Genomic DNA, 19,202 nt, shown 5'->3' on the forward strand with positions numbered 1-19,202 from the left:
GGAACAGCTAAAGAAGAGGGGTCGACTTGGGAGTAAGGCCACAGGTGGACCATGAATGGGCCCTCCCATAGGGAATAAAAAAAGGAGCGAAAGGGGATTGGAGTTTGCAGGAGACAATGAGTTCAATTCATTAGGGGGAAGATCTGTTCCTGACTTCTTGCCAAGTAATTGCTGCTACAGCATGGAGTTTGGAAGATATCGGGCCTGGCAGCTCTCCAAGCCTGATCAAGGTCTGTAGTTGTGAAATCTCATGAAAGACTGTTGGCCGGGACTTTGCTGGAGTGGAATTCCCTTTGAACTAAATAAAAGGGGTTTTATCGAGACAAGGAGTCAGCTTCCTGCTTTTGGATAAGCTGGGCCCGAACAGTCAGAGACATCCTGGGAAAGCAGAGCATGGCGCCGAGAAACACAGGGCTCCGAGAGGCAAAGGCTTCCCCATGACGGCACAGGGAGGCCTCCATCCTTGTGGCCAGCTCTCTTACCGAGCCAGGGATTTGGCAGAAGCTGCGGGAAAGAGGCCAAGAGCAATTTGAGGCAACCTGAACGCTGCCCGAGGGCTGGGTTGGCGCCTTCAGGCTCCTTCCCCAAATGAAGAGGATTTTAATTCAGCTGGGCGAGCATCTGAGGCGGTCTTGATGGAAAACATATTTATTTGACCACAGTCCCTTTCTGCTTTGCCGTTCCAGCCTCCGCTTTGGATTTAGAGTCTTAGGAGGTGAATCACGAAACTGCAGCAGCAGCAGCGAAGTAATCATAATAATTACACACCGAGAGATCTATATTAAATAGAATTGGCTGCCGAAGGTATAATTATTTCCAGCCTAGGAACAAAGTTAAAATTATATATTAAAAAAAAAAATATGTCCCTATTAAGCTACTTAAATGACAGATTTAGCTTTCCTTTTCTCCGGAGGATTTGTTTTCAAACGGAAAGACGCACCTATTTATTTACCCCAGAAAAATGCAGTGCCCGATGCCACGGGCTGACGTTGGCACTGAAGCAGGCATAGCCATTGGCTGGCTGGCCTCAACCCACAGGGACAGCTGCACTGTGGACTCGAGGGGCACCTGGTGCCAAGGGCTCTGTGGAGGACGGTCGCAGCTCCCGGCACACGGAAGCAGCTGGGATGCCCAGATGTGCACCATGGTTGAGCCAGGCCTTGGGAAGGGGAGGTAGCAGTTTCAGGGCCTCCTGGCATCGCCCCTGCCAAGGCCACCTTCCTATCCCAGCCAAGGGTTTCATAATGTTCTGACCTAGGCTTCCCCAGCAGAACTAAGCCGGGACCTCATCCCGATAAACCCCTTTTATTTAATTGACAGTGAATTCCTCTCCAGCAAAGTCTTTCCTCTCCCACAATCTTTAAAGATAGTTCACAATTACCGACCTTTGTCAGGTTTGGAGAGTGGCCAGGCCGATATCTTTCAAACGCCGCAATACTTGGCAAGAATGCAGGAATGAACTAATTGTCTCCTACAAACTCCACTCCCCTTTTGCTTAATTGACTATGAATTCTGCTTATTCACATCTAGCAAAGTATTTTGAGGGAGGATTTACAGTCACAGACCTTATCTGGCTTGGAGAGCTGCCAGGCCGATATCTGCAGAACTTAGCCAGGAGCCTCGGAGAGTCACGAACCAATGAAGCGAACTAATTGCCTCCTGCAAACTCCCCTCTCCTTTCGCTCCTCTTTTATTTCCTCTGGGAGGGGCCATTCATCGTCCACATGTGGCCTTCCTCCCAAGTCGACCCCTGTTCCTTAGCAGTTCCCTTCATCTGCCAACTCTGTACATGCGCACACTGGGAACAGGCTCCAGCTGTCCTTCTGCCTCACTGATGTCTGACTCTGAAGGCAGCTGATAACTGGTGTATGGCTCTGGCCCTCTCTCTTCCTCCGACACAGAGCCCTCATCAGAGCCTTCCCCAGACTCCAGGACTGGCCCATCTTCCTCCCCAACCTCCTCACTGTCTGAGTCTACCGCCAGCTCTGCTGGTCGCTGGCAGGCCACAACCTGGTGGTCGTCCCAAGATGAGAGAGGCAGAGGAGAAGGAAAATCTAGCATAGAAGATCACAGGTTATTGGGTGAAATGAGATCAGCAGATTAACCAGTGCAAGGGGTGAGATTTCTGCTTATGGGAAACCAAGTTGCCAGCAAGGCCACAGATTCTGGGAATGGCCCCCAACCAGGAACCGGCCTCTGGGATAATCCAGGATAATTCCTTCTGAGAATTCCTGCTTCGTGTCCAATGAGCTTCTGTAACCAGGGTGCCTTTCACCCCATCTCCTTCCCTGTCCTCCTTATGCGGATAGATGATGGTCGTCCATCATGTTCGAAGAGGACCTTGGCATCTAACAGCTTGTGGGCTGTCCACGATGTATCCGCAGATGGCTGGTAAGGCGTATACGGGCACAAAATGTTCTGCCCCATGTCAGGCAGAGATGTGTGGGCATCATTGTTGCAGCATTTGCAGCTCTGGCTTTGCAGAGTGCTCGCTTCTCTTGTGCTCTGGTTGTTCTTCTGTCCTCAGATGTCTGGCAGCCTTGGTGGATCAGCGTGTGCCGCTCCTTATGCAGATTGACACACAGATCAGCCCTCAACCTGCTTTCTACTGATGGTTGTGCTGTGGTCCACCAACAGAGCTGGCAGCAGATTCGGACAGTGAGGAGGTTGGGGAGGAACCTGGGCCAGTCCTGGAGTCTGGGGAAGGCTCTGATGAGGGCTCTGTGTCGGAGGCAGAGAGGGGGCCCTGCTGCCTTCGTAGTCGGAGATCAGTGAGGCAGAAGAACAGCTGGAGCCTGTTCCCAGTGTGTACATGCGCAGAGTTGCCAGAGGAAGGGAACAGCTAAGGAACAAGGGTTGACTTGGGAGAAAGGCCACAGGTGGACGGTGAATGGCCCCTCCCAGAGATAAATAAAAGAGGAGTGGAGTTTGCAGGAGACAATTGGTTCATTCCTGCATTCTTGCCAAGTATTGCGGCGTCTGAAAGATCTCGGCCTGGCCACTCTTCGAGCCTGATTAAAGTAGGTAATTGTATCAGAGGCAGAGAGTGGGTCAGAGCTGTATGCCAGTTATCAGCTGCCTTCAGAGTCAGACATCAGTGAGGCAGATGAACAGCTGGAGCTTGTTTCCAGTGTGTGCATGCGCGGAGTTGCCAGACGAAGGGAACAGCCAATGAAATGTTTGACTTGGGAGGAAGGTCACAGGTGGATGATGAATGGCCCCTCCCAGAGGAAATAAAAGAGGAGCGAAAGGGGAGTGGAGTTTGCAGGAGACAATTAGTTCGCTTAATTGGTTTGTACTCTCCGAGACTCCTTGCCAGGTTTTGCAGATATCGGCCTGGCTGCTCTCCAAGCCAGAGAAGGTCTGTGACTTTGCTGGATGTGGAGGAGCAGAATTCACAGTCAATTTATAAAAGGGGGTTTTGTCGGGACAAGGAGTTTGCTTCAGGCTCTTGGGAAGCCTCGATCAGAACAGGTTGGTCATTTCATGGAATCCAGATGCTGGTTGGGGCCTGCCAGCTGCCGAGATCAGCCAAGCAAATCCTGGGAGGAGGGGAGGGCTGGACCCAAACCAACCTTCCTTGAAACGAGGGAAGAAGCCATTTGGAAACGAAAGAACGCACAGCTCCTACGGAGACCCACATATGCCAGGAAGCACTGCTCAGCTCCTCTTTCAACATGCCGCCTGCACCAGTAAAGTGCGGAAGACGAGTTGTCACCAGAGGGTGCTGTGCCCTCTCTCTCGGAGCCGGGTGGCACTCTTTGGAAAGCAGATTGGCTGGGTTCGGGCTGAGATGTCCCTGTTTTGTTCTACCATTAATGGCCTGGATCAAAGGTCGACCTGCCTGCCACACTGCCATTCTGTCCCCGCAGCCCACTTCAGAACCCATGGGCACACCTTGGCACAGCTCCCCCAGGCACCGCCTGCATTTCAAACTGGATGCAAAGAGGCTTCTGTTTCTGCAGAACCCAGCCCTCCGCACTTCTTTGGAAGTGGGTGCCTGCCAGCAAACAGTGAGGAGGTTGGGGAGGAACATGGGCCACTCCTGGAGTCTGGGGAAGGCTCTGATGAGGGCTCTGTGTCAGAGGCAGAGAGGGGGCCAGGGCCTTCCAACATGGCTCAGCTCTCCCCTTAAGCCTCCTCCTCCTCCCCAATTCCTGGGTCTTTGCAGTTTGGAAAAAGTGCAGAGAAGAGCAACTAAGATGTCTAAAGGTCTGGAGACTAAAACAAATGGAAGAACGGTTGCAGGAATTGGGTGTTGTGGCCCGCCAGTGGAGCTGGCAGCAGATTCTGACAGTGAGGAGGTTGGGGAGGAACGTGGGCCAGTCCTGGAGTCTTTGGAAGGCTCTGATGAGGGCTCTGTGTCGGAGATCAGTGAGGCAGAAGAACAGCTGGAGCCTGTTCCCAGTGTGCGCATGCGCAGAGTTGCCAGACGAAAGGAAAACAGCTAAGGAACAAGGGTTGACTTGAGAGTAAGGCCACAGGTGGACGGTGAATGGCCCCTCCCAGAGATAAATAAAAGAGGAGTGAAAGGGGAGTGAAGTTTGCAGGAGACAATTCGTTCATTCCTGCATTCTTGCCAAGTATTGCGGTGTCTGAAAGATCTCGGCCTGGCCACTCTCCGAGCCTGATAAAAGTAGGTAATTGTGAGCTATCTTGAAAGACTGTGGGCTGGGACACAGAGAGGAATTCACTGTTGATTAAATAAAAGGGATTTATCGGGACGAGGACTCGGCTTCGTGTTGCTGGGAAAGCCTGGGCCAGAACCGCCATCTTAGCAATGTTCTCAACTCCAAAGAACAACACTTCTGAAAGATTATCATCAGGAATCACAGAAAGAATCCCTTGCCAGCTAGGAAACTGGAAAAAACTGGAGGCTTCAAAAATCTCCTGTCAAAAAAAATCAAATTGTTCTGAGCCTCAGGATGAGGGCAGGAGATCCTCCGGAGTGGAATTAGCACACAAATGCACTCAAACAAGGATATATTGTTCCAATTGTCTACTTTGGCTGAGCTAATAGATTTCATTTCAGGCACATTCGAAACTCATTAAAGTCGCAACGCTTGCCCAGTCACGAAAGTTTATTTTAATAATAGTTTAATGCCATTGTTCAGGTGCCAAAGGGCGTGTCCTGAGACCATCGCGATCTGGAATTAATTTGTGTGGTGGATTAAGGTGGTGGTCCTTAACGGTTTTATATGGGGTTCGACGGTTTAGACCAGAGTTCGGCAACCTTAAACACTCAAAGAGTCACAAAAGTCCTAACCGGAAGACCCCCGTTCAATTCTGGAGCCAACCGGAAGTCCGGTTTCCCCACCATAGAGTCTCCTCCTAGCGTGGCGTCCTTTTTCCTCTACCTGTCCTAACCGAAATCCTTATCAATTGCGGAGCTGACCAGAAAACCCAACCCTTGCCTGGTACGCCCTGCTTCCCTCCCCCAAACCGGAAGCTCCTCTCAAAATTGGGGTGCCGACCGGTGATAGGGAGCCGCAGCAGAGGGATGAAAGAGCCACATGCAGCTCCAGAGCCGTGGGATGCTGCCCTTTAAGGATAGCCAAAGGCAGTTGGAAGATTTCTCTCTCTTCCTTCTTTCCTTTTTCTCTGGGCCAGGAGGGGCACTTGAATCAAAACGATCTGGGCTTGAATCAAAAAGGAAGAAAATCCCGAGCTGCCCTCCAGCCCCATGATTTAAACCAGCAGCCGAATCGAAGGCGAAGCATTACTCACGCCGAGATTCAAAAATGTCGTCAACCTGGAAAGGACTTTTTTCCAGGAACACCCGTGTTCTTACTTCATTGCCAGAAAACAGCCAATTAATAAGCAATTTTGCAACCTGTAATTGAAAGCGTTCTTCCCTTTTAAAAAAAAGAAAACCACAAAAGCCCAGCTTTTGTGAACGTGGGTGGTTTTTCCTCACGGTGGTATATCAACTTGGTGGTTATAATAGAGTCGGGGTGTTGAAAAAAGCCAGAGTAGAGAATGGACGATGAGCAAAGAAAGGAGAAGAGACCAACAGGAGGACTATGCTGTCCCCCAATGGGGGGGAGGGGGGGTTTCTGGCCATGGGAACTCTCCGTGGCTGCCAAGATGACTCAGCCCCCTTCATCCTTGGCTGTGGGGCAGCCTTCTGCCTCCTTCTTTGTACTTTTTAGTTCCTCAGAAGCCAGCCTTCATTGGCCCACGGGAAGACTTTTTAACCTTCCAAGGAATTTAAGGCGTTGCATGCACTTCAGGTTGAACCAACAGGTAAAGTTCTGAAGGCATGTTGGCTTGGGCTCAAGAAATCAAGCCAAGCTTGTTGTACTGGACGTGTTCTTCAGTCAACTGAAGTCTCCTCGTGGGTCATCAAGAGGCAGGTGTCCCTCCCCGCAGGCCTCTTCTGTTCCTCTCTTTCCCATGCTTTCGTCCATCACCACCTCGCCTCGTGGAGGAACTCGACATGACTGACAGCCATCTCCGAGCGTCATTGGAGACACCCTTGGATCAGAAGGAAGTGAGCTCTGACGAAATCCCGTCTTGGCCCTCATCCAAGACACAAGGATCCACATCCGCCCTTAAAAACAGACCAGTGGGTACCTTCTTTGGGGAGACGGCTTGACTGTTGAAAGTGGGCAGGTGGCGGCCAACCCAAGACCAAGATTCAGAAGGAAGGGTGGTCCTCCCAGTGAGACAGGCAGAGAAGAAGGAAAATCCAGCTTAGAAGATGAGAGGCTGTTGGGCGAATTGAGGTCCAGCATTTCACTCAATGGAGTTGTTGTTGTTGTTTTTGCTTGACAGATCAAACAGGTAAGGGGAAGCCCCCATTCCATTCCCAGCTCCTGGGGTCAAAATGCATCAAAGCAGACCCAGGCCCGGATCCTGAAGGGGCGTTATGACCTAGATCATGATCCCAAGATCATGAAGCCAACTCCTCGTCCCGATAAAAACCCCTTTATTTAGGTTAAAGGGAATTCCTCTCCAGCAAAGTCCCAGCCAACAGTCCTTCAAGAGATTTCACAACTGCAGACCTTGATCAGGCTGCCAGGCCGATATCTTCCAAACTCCATGCTGTAGCAGCAATTACTTGGCAAGAAGTCAGGAACAGATCTTCACCCGAATGAATTGAACTCATTGTCTCCTGCAAACTCCCTTCCCCTTTCGCTCCTCTTTATCCCCTATGGGAGGGGCCATTCACCATCCACCTGTGGTTTTACTCCCGAGTCGGCCCTTGCTCGTTAGCTGTTCCCTTCGTCTGGCAACTCTGCCCATGCGCATACTGGGAACAGGCCCCCACTATTCTTCTGCCTCCCTGATGTCCAAATCCGAAGGCAGCTGATAACTGGCATATGGCTCTGGCCCCCTCTCTGCCTCCGACACAGAGCCCTCGTCAGAGCCTTCCCCAGACTCCAGGACTGGCCCATCTTCCTCCCCAACCTCCTCACTGTCTGAGTCTACCGCCAGCTCTGCTGGTCGCTGGCAGGCCACAACCTGGTGGTCGTCCCAAGATGAGAGAGGCAGAGGAGAAGGAAAATCTAGCATAGAAGATCACAGGTTATTGGGTGAAATGAGATCCAGCATTTCACTCAATGGGCTGTTGTTGTTTTTTTGCTTGACAGAAGATCAAACAGGTAAGAGAAGCCTCCATCCCATTCCCAGCTCCTGGGTTCAAAATGCATCAAAGCAGACCCAGGCCCAGATCCTGAAGGGGCTTCTTGGTCTGCTCACCAAAGTCTCCTTGCTGCACACGGAGACCTGAAGTGGAGAAGGAGGGGACTTCCCGTTGCTCAAACTGGATGGGAACACCTGTCTCCATTTAGAATAGAATAACCAAGTTGGAAGGGACCTTGGAGGTCTTCTAGTCCAACCCCCTGCTTAGGCAGGAAACCCTACACCGCTTCAGAGAAATGGTTATCAAACCTCTTCTTAAAAACGTCCAGTGTTGGGGCATTCACAATTTCTGGAGGCAAGTTGTTCCACTGGTTAATTGTTCTCACAGTCAGGAAATTTCTCCTTAGTTCTAAGTTGCGTCTCTCCTTGATGAGTTTCCATCCATTGCTTTTGTCCTGCCTTCAGGTGCTTTGGAGATTAGCTTGACTGCTTCTTCTTTGGGGCAGCCCCTGAGATATTGGAGCACTGCTATTGTGTCTCCCCTAGTCCTTCTTTTCATTCAACTAGACATCCCCAGTTCCCGCAACCGTTCTTCATATGTTTTAGCCTCCAGTCCCCTCATCCTCTTTGTTGTTCTTCTCTGCACTTTTTGTAGATTCACCACATCTGTTCTACATCATGGCAACCAAAACTGGATGCCTTATTCCAAGTGTGGCCTTGCCAAGGCCTTATAAATTGATATTAACACTTCACGTGATCTTGATTCTATCCCTCTGTTGATGCAGCCTAGAACTGGGTTGGCTTTTTTGGCAGCTGCTGCACACAGCTGGCTTTTACCTGGGTAAGTCCTGGAGAGGGGGGGGTGTCCCTGGAAGGTCTTCATCCAGGGAGCCATCCAAGGAGGAGAAATGACACTCTGGACCTACCCAAAGTCTATAGCTGCCCGCTTGCATCCCCCTCCCCTATATCGGCTTGGCTGGCATCTCCCTCTGGACTCACCTCAATGTCTGGGATGTTTTCGAACAGCTGGTGGGCGATGTCCTTGCACCCCTGTTGAAGTGCTTCCGGGGGCATCTCATTGTCCGAATACCAGTCCCGGTCAGCCGAGTGTGCATAAGCGGCGCTTGGCGTGGCGTGGTTGACGCGGGTGGTGGTGACAATGCCCACAGATTTGCCTGCAGCCGGAGGAAGAAAAGGCAATCAATCCCTGCCACCACGAAGGGTATTGGGTCTCTTGAGCGCAAATGAGCCCCCCCTTGTCCCCCTTGGGAGGATGCCAGGCATGGCATCCTGGGTGCGGTGCCAACCCTTTTCTTGGCTGCTCGGCTAAATCAACTCCTTCTCTGCAAGGGGTTTGGACTTTCAGAAAGTTTATCAAGTTGGATGAAGTGTTTTTTAAAATATTTTAACTAAACTTTGCCCCGCTGGTGATCTATCTTGCTACACTCCAACCCATGGAAAGAACAATGGGGCTCTGTCCTCTCCTTAGCCTCCCCTCCACTTTCCCACCCCATGGAAGATGGAGGGAGGTGGGAAAAGAAACCCAACATTTATTGTGGTTACTTATTTTTGAGTCTGCATTAAATGCAATTCTGAAGAAGACATCTGTGCCCAACCTGGGCGGTGGGAAGTGGGAAGCTGTAACCTTTGAATGCCAGTTGGTTAATAAGTCCCTGCGGGCATTTAACTAGAGATTTAATGTTTATCTCGCTTTTGAAATTTGGCTGTGCAGAGTGCACAGAATCCTGTTTCAAAGGGTTTTTTTTTAAAAAAAGAAGAAGAAGAAGAACACCAAGCAAAATATTTCTAGCTGTGCTTTACCAGCAAAGAAAGTGAGATCTTTCCTTGTTTTTCAGCCTTGAGGAATATTTCCTTGGTTCAGGCAGCCACGTTCTTGGCAGTTTGGGGGGTCTGTGGCTTAGTGTCCTGTGCACCCCCTCCCCACGGTTTAACAGACCTCGGTGGTCGTGCCCTTAATGCCACGCATTAATTCAGCCAGGGGTGCCTTATTCAGCCAGCATGCTTCGAAGCCTTTGCTGTTTTCATGCCAAGATTGGAGGTGCTAAACTTCCTCCGGGGCGTATGAGCTATTTTCTGCAAATCTTAACGCTTCTTTGGGAAAAAGGCCTCCTTCCCGATTTCATTTTTATCGAACAACTCCAAGGTATCGGCGCAGGTTCCGCCACAAAACCGCGGACGACAAAATCGTGGTTGATGAAAGTGCGCATTTGACGTCATCACAGCGCGACGAAAACATCGCGCTGTGATCGAAAAATGTAAAAATAAAGCGAAAACCTTACCCTAACCCCCCAAACCTAACCCTAACCCTAAACCTAACCCTAAACCTAACCCTTAACCTAACCCTAAATCTAACCCTAAACCTAACCGTTAACGTAACGCTAAACCTAACGCTAACCCTTAACCTAACGCTAAACGTAACCCTAACGCTCTAAACCTAACCCTAACCCTTAACCTAACCCTAACCCTAAACCTAAACCTAACCTTTACCTTTATGTGAATTGGCTTGCTTTAATTTAATTTTTTTTTGAATTTTTAATATTTTTCGTCACGCTGTGATGACGTCAAATGCGCGCTTTCGTCGATCGCGCTTTTGTGGACCGCGGTTTTGACGGGTCACGATCGGCGCATACCAGAAGGGAAACAAGGCGAAGTAATTCCTCTGAAAATCTCAAACTAGCTAAGCGCCAGACCTCACTGTAACAGCATTGCCAAAAAGGCATTAAGAGTTATTAACCTAATCTTCCGAAGCTTCTTCTCCGGTAACATTGTACTGCAAACTAGGACATACAAAACCTTTGCCAGACCAATCCTCGAATACAGCTCGTCTGCCTGGAATCCACACAGTATATCGGACATTAATACAATCGGGCGAGTCCAGAGGTATTTCACGAGAAGAGTCCTCCACTCCTCTGCTCCCAATAGAGTCCCTTATGCCACCAGGCTTGAAATTTTGGGCTTGGACAACCTGGAACTACGCCGATTAAGGTCTGCCCTAAGTGTAATACACAAAATTGTCTGGTACAACGTGCTACCTGTCGACGACTACTTCAGCTTCAACCTCGATAATACATGGGCAAACAATAGATACAAGCGCAAGATAAAACGTTCCAAACTCGATTGCAGAAAATATGACTTCAGCAACAGAGTGGTCAACGCCTGGAATGCTCTACCCGACTCTGTTGTTGCATCCTCAAACCTCCATAACTTCAACCTTAAACTGTCTACCGTCGACCTCACCCCATTCCTAAGAGGTCTGTAAGAGGGCGTGCATAAGCGCACCAGCGTGCCTTCCGTCCCTGTCCTATTGTCCCCATTTATTCGTGCCCATTTCCTTTGTTCGTGTCCATGTTTATACTTATACCTCTTATCACGTACATGGCTAGGAATCCTGCTCAGCTGGATCGTACCATTCCCCCCCGTGTGGATTTCACGGGTGTCTCAATGTTTAGACAGCCCCTCATTCTCACCCTTGGTTGTTTCCCTTGAGCCAATTACTTCCTTTCCACCCTTTACTGGAAGCTATTAAGCAACGGCCTTTCCAACTCTTGGTTTCGATCCAGCTGCTAATCTGGGTTTCACCTAGCCAGAAAGGGGATGCCCTGAAAGTCTTCCCCACCATTGTTCTCAGGCTCCCCGAGAGCATGAAGCAATCTCCTTGTCCGGAGGGGGGGGAAAAAACTTTTATTCATTGACGGTGAATTCTGCTCATTCACATCTTTCAAGGGAGGATTTACAATCAAAGACCTTCTCTGGCTTGGAGAGCTGCCAGGCTGTTAGCTGCAGAACTTGGCAAGGACCCTCGAAGAGTCACGAACCAATTAAGCGAACTAATTGTCTCTTGCAAACTCCACTCCCCTTGGGCTCCTCTTTTATTTCCTCTTGGAGAGGCCATTCATCATCCACCTGTGGCCTTACTCCCAAGTCGACCCCTGTTCTTTAGCTGTTCCCTTCATCTGGCAACTCTGTGCATGCGCACACGGGGAACAGGCTCCAGCTGTCCTTCTGCCTTACTGATGTCTGACTCTGAAGGCAGCTGATCACTGGCATACGGCTCTGGCCCCCTCCCTGCCTCCATCACAGAGCCCTCATCAGAGCCGTCCCCAGACTCCAGGACTGGCCCATGTTCCTCCCCAACCTCCTCACTGTCTGAATCTGCTGCCAGCTCCGCTGGTGGGCCACAGCAACCATTTTTAAAGCTTCTGCAATCACAATCCTCCTTTCCCTGACACCTCTTGGTTTCCTCTTGCAAAGCTAGGTCCCTTAATTTCAGAGTCGGGTGGTGGTTAACCGCAGGAGCAGGCTGAGAACAAAGAGCTGCAGGGCAGGAAGCTGGGTGCAGAAGAGAAGTCATGCAGGGATGAGACGAGTGTGCTGAAGCACCTGCTCCTCCCTTTGTGGGCAGGGATTCCCTCCACCTTCCCCAACGAGGCTGTGGGTTGAACCTCAGCCCTTCCTGTCCGGGGCTTCTGCCCCCGACTGAGGATCCATTGCGCAGCTCAGACGCCACCGAGCACGGGTGAAAAGGCCACGTTCCACACGTCACCACCTCCTCTCAGTCCCGAGTTCAATGCCATCCTCACCCCTTTGAAGGAAGTTCAAGTTTTTCTATCCTTCCTTCCGGTGTCTGGACCAACTCTAGATTCGGTTTCCAAAGGAGCCTTTACGAGAAACCATGCCAAGTTGGGCACTCTGGACTTGGGGGAAACTCCCAAGGACAGCCAAGGCTGCCCGCAGATTGGGCAAATCTCCTCCACTGTCTGAATGCTCTGCAGACTTCCTTCACCAACCCAGTGTTGCAGCCCACCAGCGGCCAGCGGATCTGGCAGCAGATTCGGCCAGCGAGGAGATTGGGGAGGAGCGTGGCCTAGTCCTGGAATCTGGGGAAGGCTCTGATGAGGGCTCTGTGTTGGAGGCAGAGAGGGGGCCAGAGCCGTCTGCCAGTCATCAGCTGCCTTCAGAGTCAGACATCAGTGGGGCAGAAGAACAGCTGGAGCCTGTTCCCAGTGTGCGCATGCGCAGAGCTGCCAGACGAAGGGAACAGCTAAAAAACAGAGGTCAACGCGGGAGTAAGGCCACAGATGGATGATGAATGGCCCCTCCCAGAGGACGTAAAAGAGGAGCGAAAGGGGAGTGGAGTTTGCAGGAGGCAATCAGTTTGCTTAATTGGTTCCTGACTCTGAGACTCTTTGCCAAGTTTTGCAGATATCGGCCTAGCAGCTCTCCAAACCAGATAAGGTCTGTGACTGTGAATCCTCCTTCGAAGGATCTGGATGAGCGGAATTCACAGCAAATTAATGAAAGTGGTTTTTGTCGGGACGAGGAGTTGGCTTCATGCTCTTGGGAAGCCTCGGTCAGAACACCTGGTGCCTTCCAACCAATTGGATTCCGGTTTGCCTAAGCCATACTTCACTACAAGGCAGCTGACAGAGGGAAGTAGATGTGGCATTGAAATTGTGGGCGCAGGCTGGGCTGGGATGTCTGGAGGCAGGCGGCTGCTTCCGAGCCCCCCTTTAGCAAACCAGCTTCAGCCTTACGGTGCCAAAGGCATCGGGGTTGTTCAGGCACCCTCTTTTCCCCAAACCATCATCCCCTCCCTTTCTTGCAGGGATCTTTGTCATCTCTGGCTCCCTGGCTCCAAAGCACGGGGTATGTGTACATGGGAGCATTTGCACAACCTTAGCCTTATTTGCCACTTCTTGGCGATTTCAAAACACACCCGGGCAGCCACTCCTTTGCACGATGGAAAACAGCTTTAAGGAAGAGCTTTAACCACTAGGCTTTTTTTTTCTTTTCACCAGAGTCCGGCACGTTCTAGAGAAGCACCCTGGGTCAGGAATACAAACATGCCAGGGGCCCATTTCCCCATCTTGTTTCCTGGTCAGCTGACAGCGCCACCTCATCTCGACGAAACACGAGCCCAGCTGTTTCATAAGCTAATTGTTTTTATCAAGCACCCTTTCGGCTGCCGGCCAACTGGGAGCCGTTCCAAGCACACCCATCCTAAAAACTTCCGCAAGATCTGACGTTCAACCCTTCTCAAGACTTCCATTCTCCCAACACAGGTACTCCTCAGGAGGGACCAGAGCAGAGGTGGGTTCCTACTAGTTCGCACCTATTCGGTAGAATCGGTTCGTCAAATCTACCGAACCGGTTAGAAGAGATTCCACCAGTGGACCCGGAAAGCAGGCCACACCTAGAGAAGAGGTTCCAAATTTTTTTGAAACCCACCACTGCGACAGAGAGAGACAGACAGACAGAGAGAGAGAGAGAGAGAGAAAGAAAGGAAGGAAGAAATAAATAAAGAAAAAAGAAAAAAGAAAGAAAAAGAGTGAGAAAGAGATGAAAGAAAAAAAGAAAAAAGGGACAGAGAGACAAAAGGAAGGAAAGAGAGAGAGAGAGAAAGAGAGAAAGAAAGAAAACACATTAGCGGGCAAGCCACTCCCACCAGGTCACATGGCCGGCAAGCCACTCCCACAAAGGAGGCCACACCCACAATTTTTGGAACCCACCACTGGACCAGAGGTAGGTTGCTCCCCGGTTTGGCTCGGATCGCGTGAACCGGTAGTAGCTGTGGCGGGAGACTCCGCCCACCTGCGCATGCGCAAAAGAATTGCGCACCCCCGAACCGGTAATTTTTTTAAAAATTGGCAACCCGCCACTGGGAGGAACCTTGCCTGGAAGCCAGACCGCTCATCCCGTGCTCCGCCAACCATCTCAAATCCACGTTAGGGATGGCTAACGTTTCTATCGTAGCGTGTTGAAAGCCCACACCCATAATGCAATGCAGGCGCGACACACACACCCCGGCCTCCCTGTGCCTGACCCCCCCCCCTCCCATGCCCCATTTTGGGCCTAGTAGGCCTCCCTGTAGCCTCCTGGGAGTAGACACAGGCCATAAGGGAGGGGGTGCGCTGCACCCCCACGCTTCCCCCACCCCCGCGCATGCACGCACTTCTCTCGCATGCGCCCCTCCCACCACGCATGTGCGGCAGAGACCCCAAAATCAACTGGCTGGTGGGAGGTGTGCATGCATGCGCAGGGGCGGGGGGAGTGCAGGGGAAGCGGCGTGACGGCCCGTGTTTGCTCCCAGGAGGCTGCAGGAAGGCCTACTAGGCCCAAAATGGGGCGTTGGGGGGGGAAGCGTGGGGAGACTGGGGGAGCGTGGGGTGGGTGGGTGTTGCACATGCATTGCATGATGGGTACGGGCTGCTCATGTGCCCGCAGGGAGGGCTCTGTGTGCCACCTGTGGCAAGCGTGCCATCGTTCCGGCCTCACGGATCTAGATTATAGCAATAGCAGTTAGACTTATATACCGCTTCCTAGGGCTTTCAGCCCTCTCTAAGCGGTTTACAGAGTCAGCATATTGCCCCCACAGTCTGGGTCCTCATTTCACCCACCTCGGAAGGATGGAAGGCTGAGTCAACCTTCAGCCGGTGAGATTTGAACAGCCGAACTGCAGAACTGCAGTCAGCTGAAGTAGCCTGCAGTGCTGCATTTAACCACTGTGCCACCTTGCCTCACCTGCGGTTTTCGCCCACTTGAGTATGGAGGTCACTTCGTTGCCGGCCGTCGTGTTGCACTGGGACCGCCTCACGGCGGCGCTGACCCCCACGGTTCCTTCGTTGGCCTTGACGCCGCATAAGTAAGCCGTGGCCGTGCCCGCGCTGTCCGGCACCTGCGCGTTGGTGTTGTAGGTCTGCCAGAAAGAAAGGATTGGAAAATGGTGGGCGATTCACTTGTAGGGACTGCTTCTTCCCACCGCACGGATGGCACAACGGGTGTGGGGTACGGCTCTGGGTGCCAGCTCTTACGGCTACCAACTGGGGTCTGAGGGAGGTGATCCCTCCTTGGGCAAACAGCCATCAACAATTTTACAATACAATACAATAGCAGAGTTGGAAGGGACCTTGGAGGTCTTCTAGTCCAACCCCCTGCTTAGGCAGGAAATCCTAAACCGTTTCAGACAAACAGCTATCCAACCTCTTCTTCAAGACTTCCAGTGTTGGGGCATTCACAACTTCTGGAGGCAACTTCTGTTCCACTGATTAATTGTTCTGTCAGGAAATCTCTCCTTAGTTCTAGGTTGCTTCTCTCCTTGATTAGTTTCCACCCATTGCTTCTTGTTCTACCCTCAGGTGCCTTGGAGAAAAGCTTGACTCCCTCTTCTTTGTGGCAGCCCCTGAGATATCGGAAGACTGCTATCATGTCTCGTATAGTCCTTCTTTTTATTAATTAATTTTATTAATTTTATTAGTTTTAATTAATTTTATTAATTTTAATTAATTTTGATTAATTTTGATTAATGTTGATTAATTTTAATTAATTTTAATTACTTTTGATTACTTTTGATTACTTTTGATTACTTTTGATTACTTTTAATTAATCCTGATTAATTTTGATTAATTTTGATAATTAATAAATAAATAAATTAATAATTTTAATTTCTCTTATGTGATGGACCTGTGCGAGAAACAAAAAAATATTGGCCTAAAATACATACGGGAGGGCTGGAAAAGATGATACAACACAGAGAGTTAAAACCTGAAATATTCCTGCAGGGGGTTTTACCAGAAAATTATAGTAAAGGAAAGAATGGTGAAATCCAAATGAGATACAATAGAAGGGGAAATAATATAAGGTGAGCGTTATCGATTGATAATTGCTATTAGAAAGAACAGGAAGCTCCTGTTCATATTTTATTGTGTAAATGTGGTTTTATTCTAGATTTGGTGTCTGTATATTTTACATGTTTGTTAATTTTTTTAAAAAAGGAAATGCATATTTGATTATTCGTGTTATAACAGCAGCTGGGGTTGCATTTACAGAAAATTGGAAAAGCGAAGAGGTTCCTACAGAGGAGGTGGTGATTAGGGAAATATTAGAATGTGCAGAAATGACAATCAAAGAGGAAGAAGAAACTGTTAATTTTTCAATTTGGGAATCTTTTTATCGGTGGTTAGAGAATAGACATAAGAATTAATAGTAAAAGAAGTTATCTAAAGTACAGAAAATGTATTAGTATTTAATACAATTAATAGAGTTAAATAAATCACAATTGGATGGTTATAAGATTAGATACTTAAGGTATTGGAAATTTAGCCAAGATGAGATTAAATAATGAATATCTTTTATTGTATATTTTAATGTTGGCACAAAATATTTATACCCGGATGACACACTGGTTAGTGGAAAGTGGAGTGTGTACATACATATACATATACATATACATATACATATACATATACATATACATATACACATACACACACACACACACACACACACACACACACACACACACACACACACACACACACACACACACACACACATACATATATATATATATATATATATATATATATATATATATATTGCATTTGTGCTGATAAATAAATAAAGGGAGACTAGTATAGATCTATTTCAAGCTATTTAGCTCTCATCAGCTAGCCGTACCCTTACTGGAATTCGAACCTGGGCTGTATTACATATCAGGCAGCTATATTAGCCACTAAGCCACAGGATCTCTTCCTTTATCAGCTAGGCTAGGGAAATAGATATGTATTATGTCACAACCCCTGGTATGCCCAAATATTTGGGCATACCAGGGGTTGTGACATCATACATACATACATACATACATACATACATACATACATACATACATACATATTAGATTTCTTTTACAACCCCCGGTATGCCCAAATATGGGAGGAAGATCACTACTTCCATTCTCTGTCCTTCGGCTCGTCACAAGAGACCATCCAGGTAGAAACCCAATATCCAGGTTTCTGCCTGGATGGTCTCTTGTGACGAGCCGAAGGACAGAGAATGGAAGTAGTGATCTTCCTCCCATATTTGGGCATACCGGGGGTTGTAAAAGAAATCTAATAGATACCTTTCACCCTGGCTTCGCTGATAACGGATAAGAGCCTGTGGCCTAATGGTGAAGAAGTCTGCCTAGTATGTAATATACCCCAGGTTCAAATCCCAGTAAAGGTATGGCTAGCTGATGAGAGCTAAATAGCTTGAAATAGATCTATACTAGTCTCCCTTTATTTATTTATCAGCACAAATACAACATATAAATATACACATACATTATTAAAAAAAACAATTTTAGTTTCTCCGATAGGGTCCAGCTCTTTTTATTGCCCATTTAAGGTGGCTGCCAACGATTGCAAGCTTGCAACTTGCTAACTACGAACATGTCTCAACTCTGCCTAGAACCCGGTGTTCCAACATTTTAACAAAAAACATTGATATCAATATCCTCCCATTCCTGTCCGTGGGATTAGAGGCACGGAGTTGGCAAAGCGAGGTGGCGGTTGCGAAATATCCCTCCTTTGAGCAAGCAAGCGTGGCCTGTCCATTGTGATAACCGCAGATTTTAAACACTTGCAGGAAGCGGAAGAAAAGCGAAAATCGGAGATGAGATATTTGACCTGGGAAGGATTGTTCCATCTCTTCTCTCTTGTGGCTCCCTCCTGGTAAGCTTGGCCATTTCCATAAAGGTAAAAGTTCCCCTCGCGCATCTGTGCTAGTCGTTCCTGACTCTAGGGGGCGGTGCTCATCTCCATTTTAAAGCCGAAGAGCCAGTGCTGTCCGAAGACGTCTCCGTGGTCATGTGCCCGGCATGACTCAACTCCCAAAGACGTACGGAATGCTGTTCCCTTCCCACCAAAGGTGGTTCCTATTTTTCTACTTGCATTTTTTACGTGCTTTCGAACTGCTAGGTTGGCAGAAGCTGGGACAAGTCACGGGAGCTCACGCCGTTACATGGCGCTAGGGATTCGAACCTCCAAACTGCCGACCTTTCTGATCGACAAGCTCAGTGTCTTAGCCACTGAGCCATTGCATCAGTAACTGCCATTTCCATAATCCCATCCAAAAAAAGGGAGGGGGGGGTTGACCCACCAAGGGAAGTATTGCGTGACTTTTCCCAGAGATCAGCCAGAGGCTGTCATCACTTAGGCAAGACAAAAAACCAGAAGGACACATAGAGAGTGGGTGAAACCAGGCTTAATAGCAGTGACTGTGAGAGGGATTCCAGAGTCTTAGTTGACATTCAGCTAAATAGGAGACAGCAGTGTGCAGCAGCAGCCAAAAAAGCCAATGCAATCCTAAATTGCATTAACAGAGGGATACAATCAAGATCAAGGGAGGGACTAACACCACTCTAAAAAGTTTTAGTAAAACCACACTTAGAAAACTGCATCCAGTGTTGGTCCCCACACTATAAAAAAGATGTTGAGACTCTAGAAAGAGTGCAGAGAAGAGCAACCAGGATGATTAGGGAACTGGGGGCTAAAACATATGATGAACGGTTGCAGGAACTGGGCCTGGCTAGTCTAGAGAAGAAAAGGACCAGGAGAGACGGGATATTCCAATATTTGAGGGGCTGTCACAGAGAGGAAGGGGGTCAAGCTATTTTCCAAAGCACCTGAAGGCCAGACAAGGAACAATGGATGAAAACTGATCAAGGAGAAATTAGAAATAAAGAGGAATTTCCTGACAGTGAGAGCAATCAACCCATGGAGTAGAAGATGCCTTCAGAAGTTGTGGGAGCTTCATCCCTGGAGGCTTTCAAGAAG

At 49.1% G+C, this 19,202-nt stretch overlaps 1 protein-coding gene across 1 annotated transcript in view; it reads right to left on the bottom strand.

Annotated features, from left to right (window-relative positions):
* The window catches only part of ALPL (alkaline phosphatase, biomineralization associated), a 38,845-nt gene that overhangs the window by 8,525 nt on the left and 11,118 nt on the right, over positions 1–19,202 (bottom strand). The window contains exons 5-6 of the mRNA XM_087701796.1: positions 15,130–15,304; positions 8,587–8,762 (exon numbers count right to left, since the gene is read on the bottom strand). Coding sequence (XP_087557922.1) covers positions 8,587–8,762; positions 15,130–15,304 — 351 coding nt within the window. The remainder of the gene's footprint in view (positions 1–8,586; positions 8,763–15,129; positions 15,305–19,202) is intronic.

The sequence above is a fragment of the Thamnophis sirtalis genome, unplaced genomic scaffold (genome assembly GCF_051295495.1).
Source record: "Thamnophis sirtalis isolate CommonGarterSnake01/CBP01778 unplaced genomic scaffold, rThaSir2_p1.2 scaffold_15, whole genome shotgun sequence".
Classification (NCBI taxonomy): domain Eukaryota; kingdom Metazoa; phylum Chordata; class Lepidosauria; order Squamata; family Natricidae; genus Thamnophis; species Thamnophis sirtalis.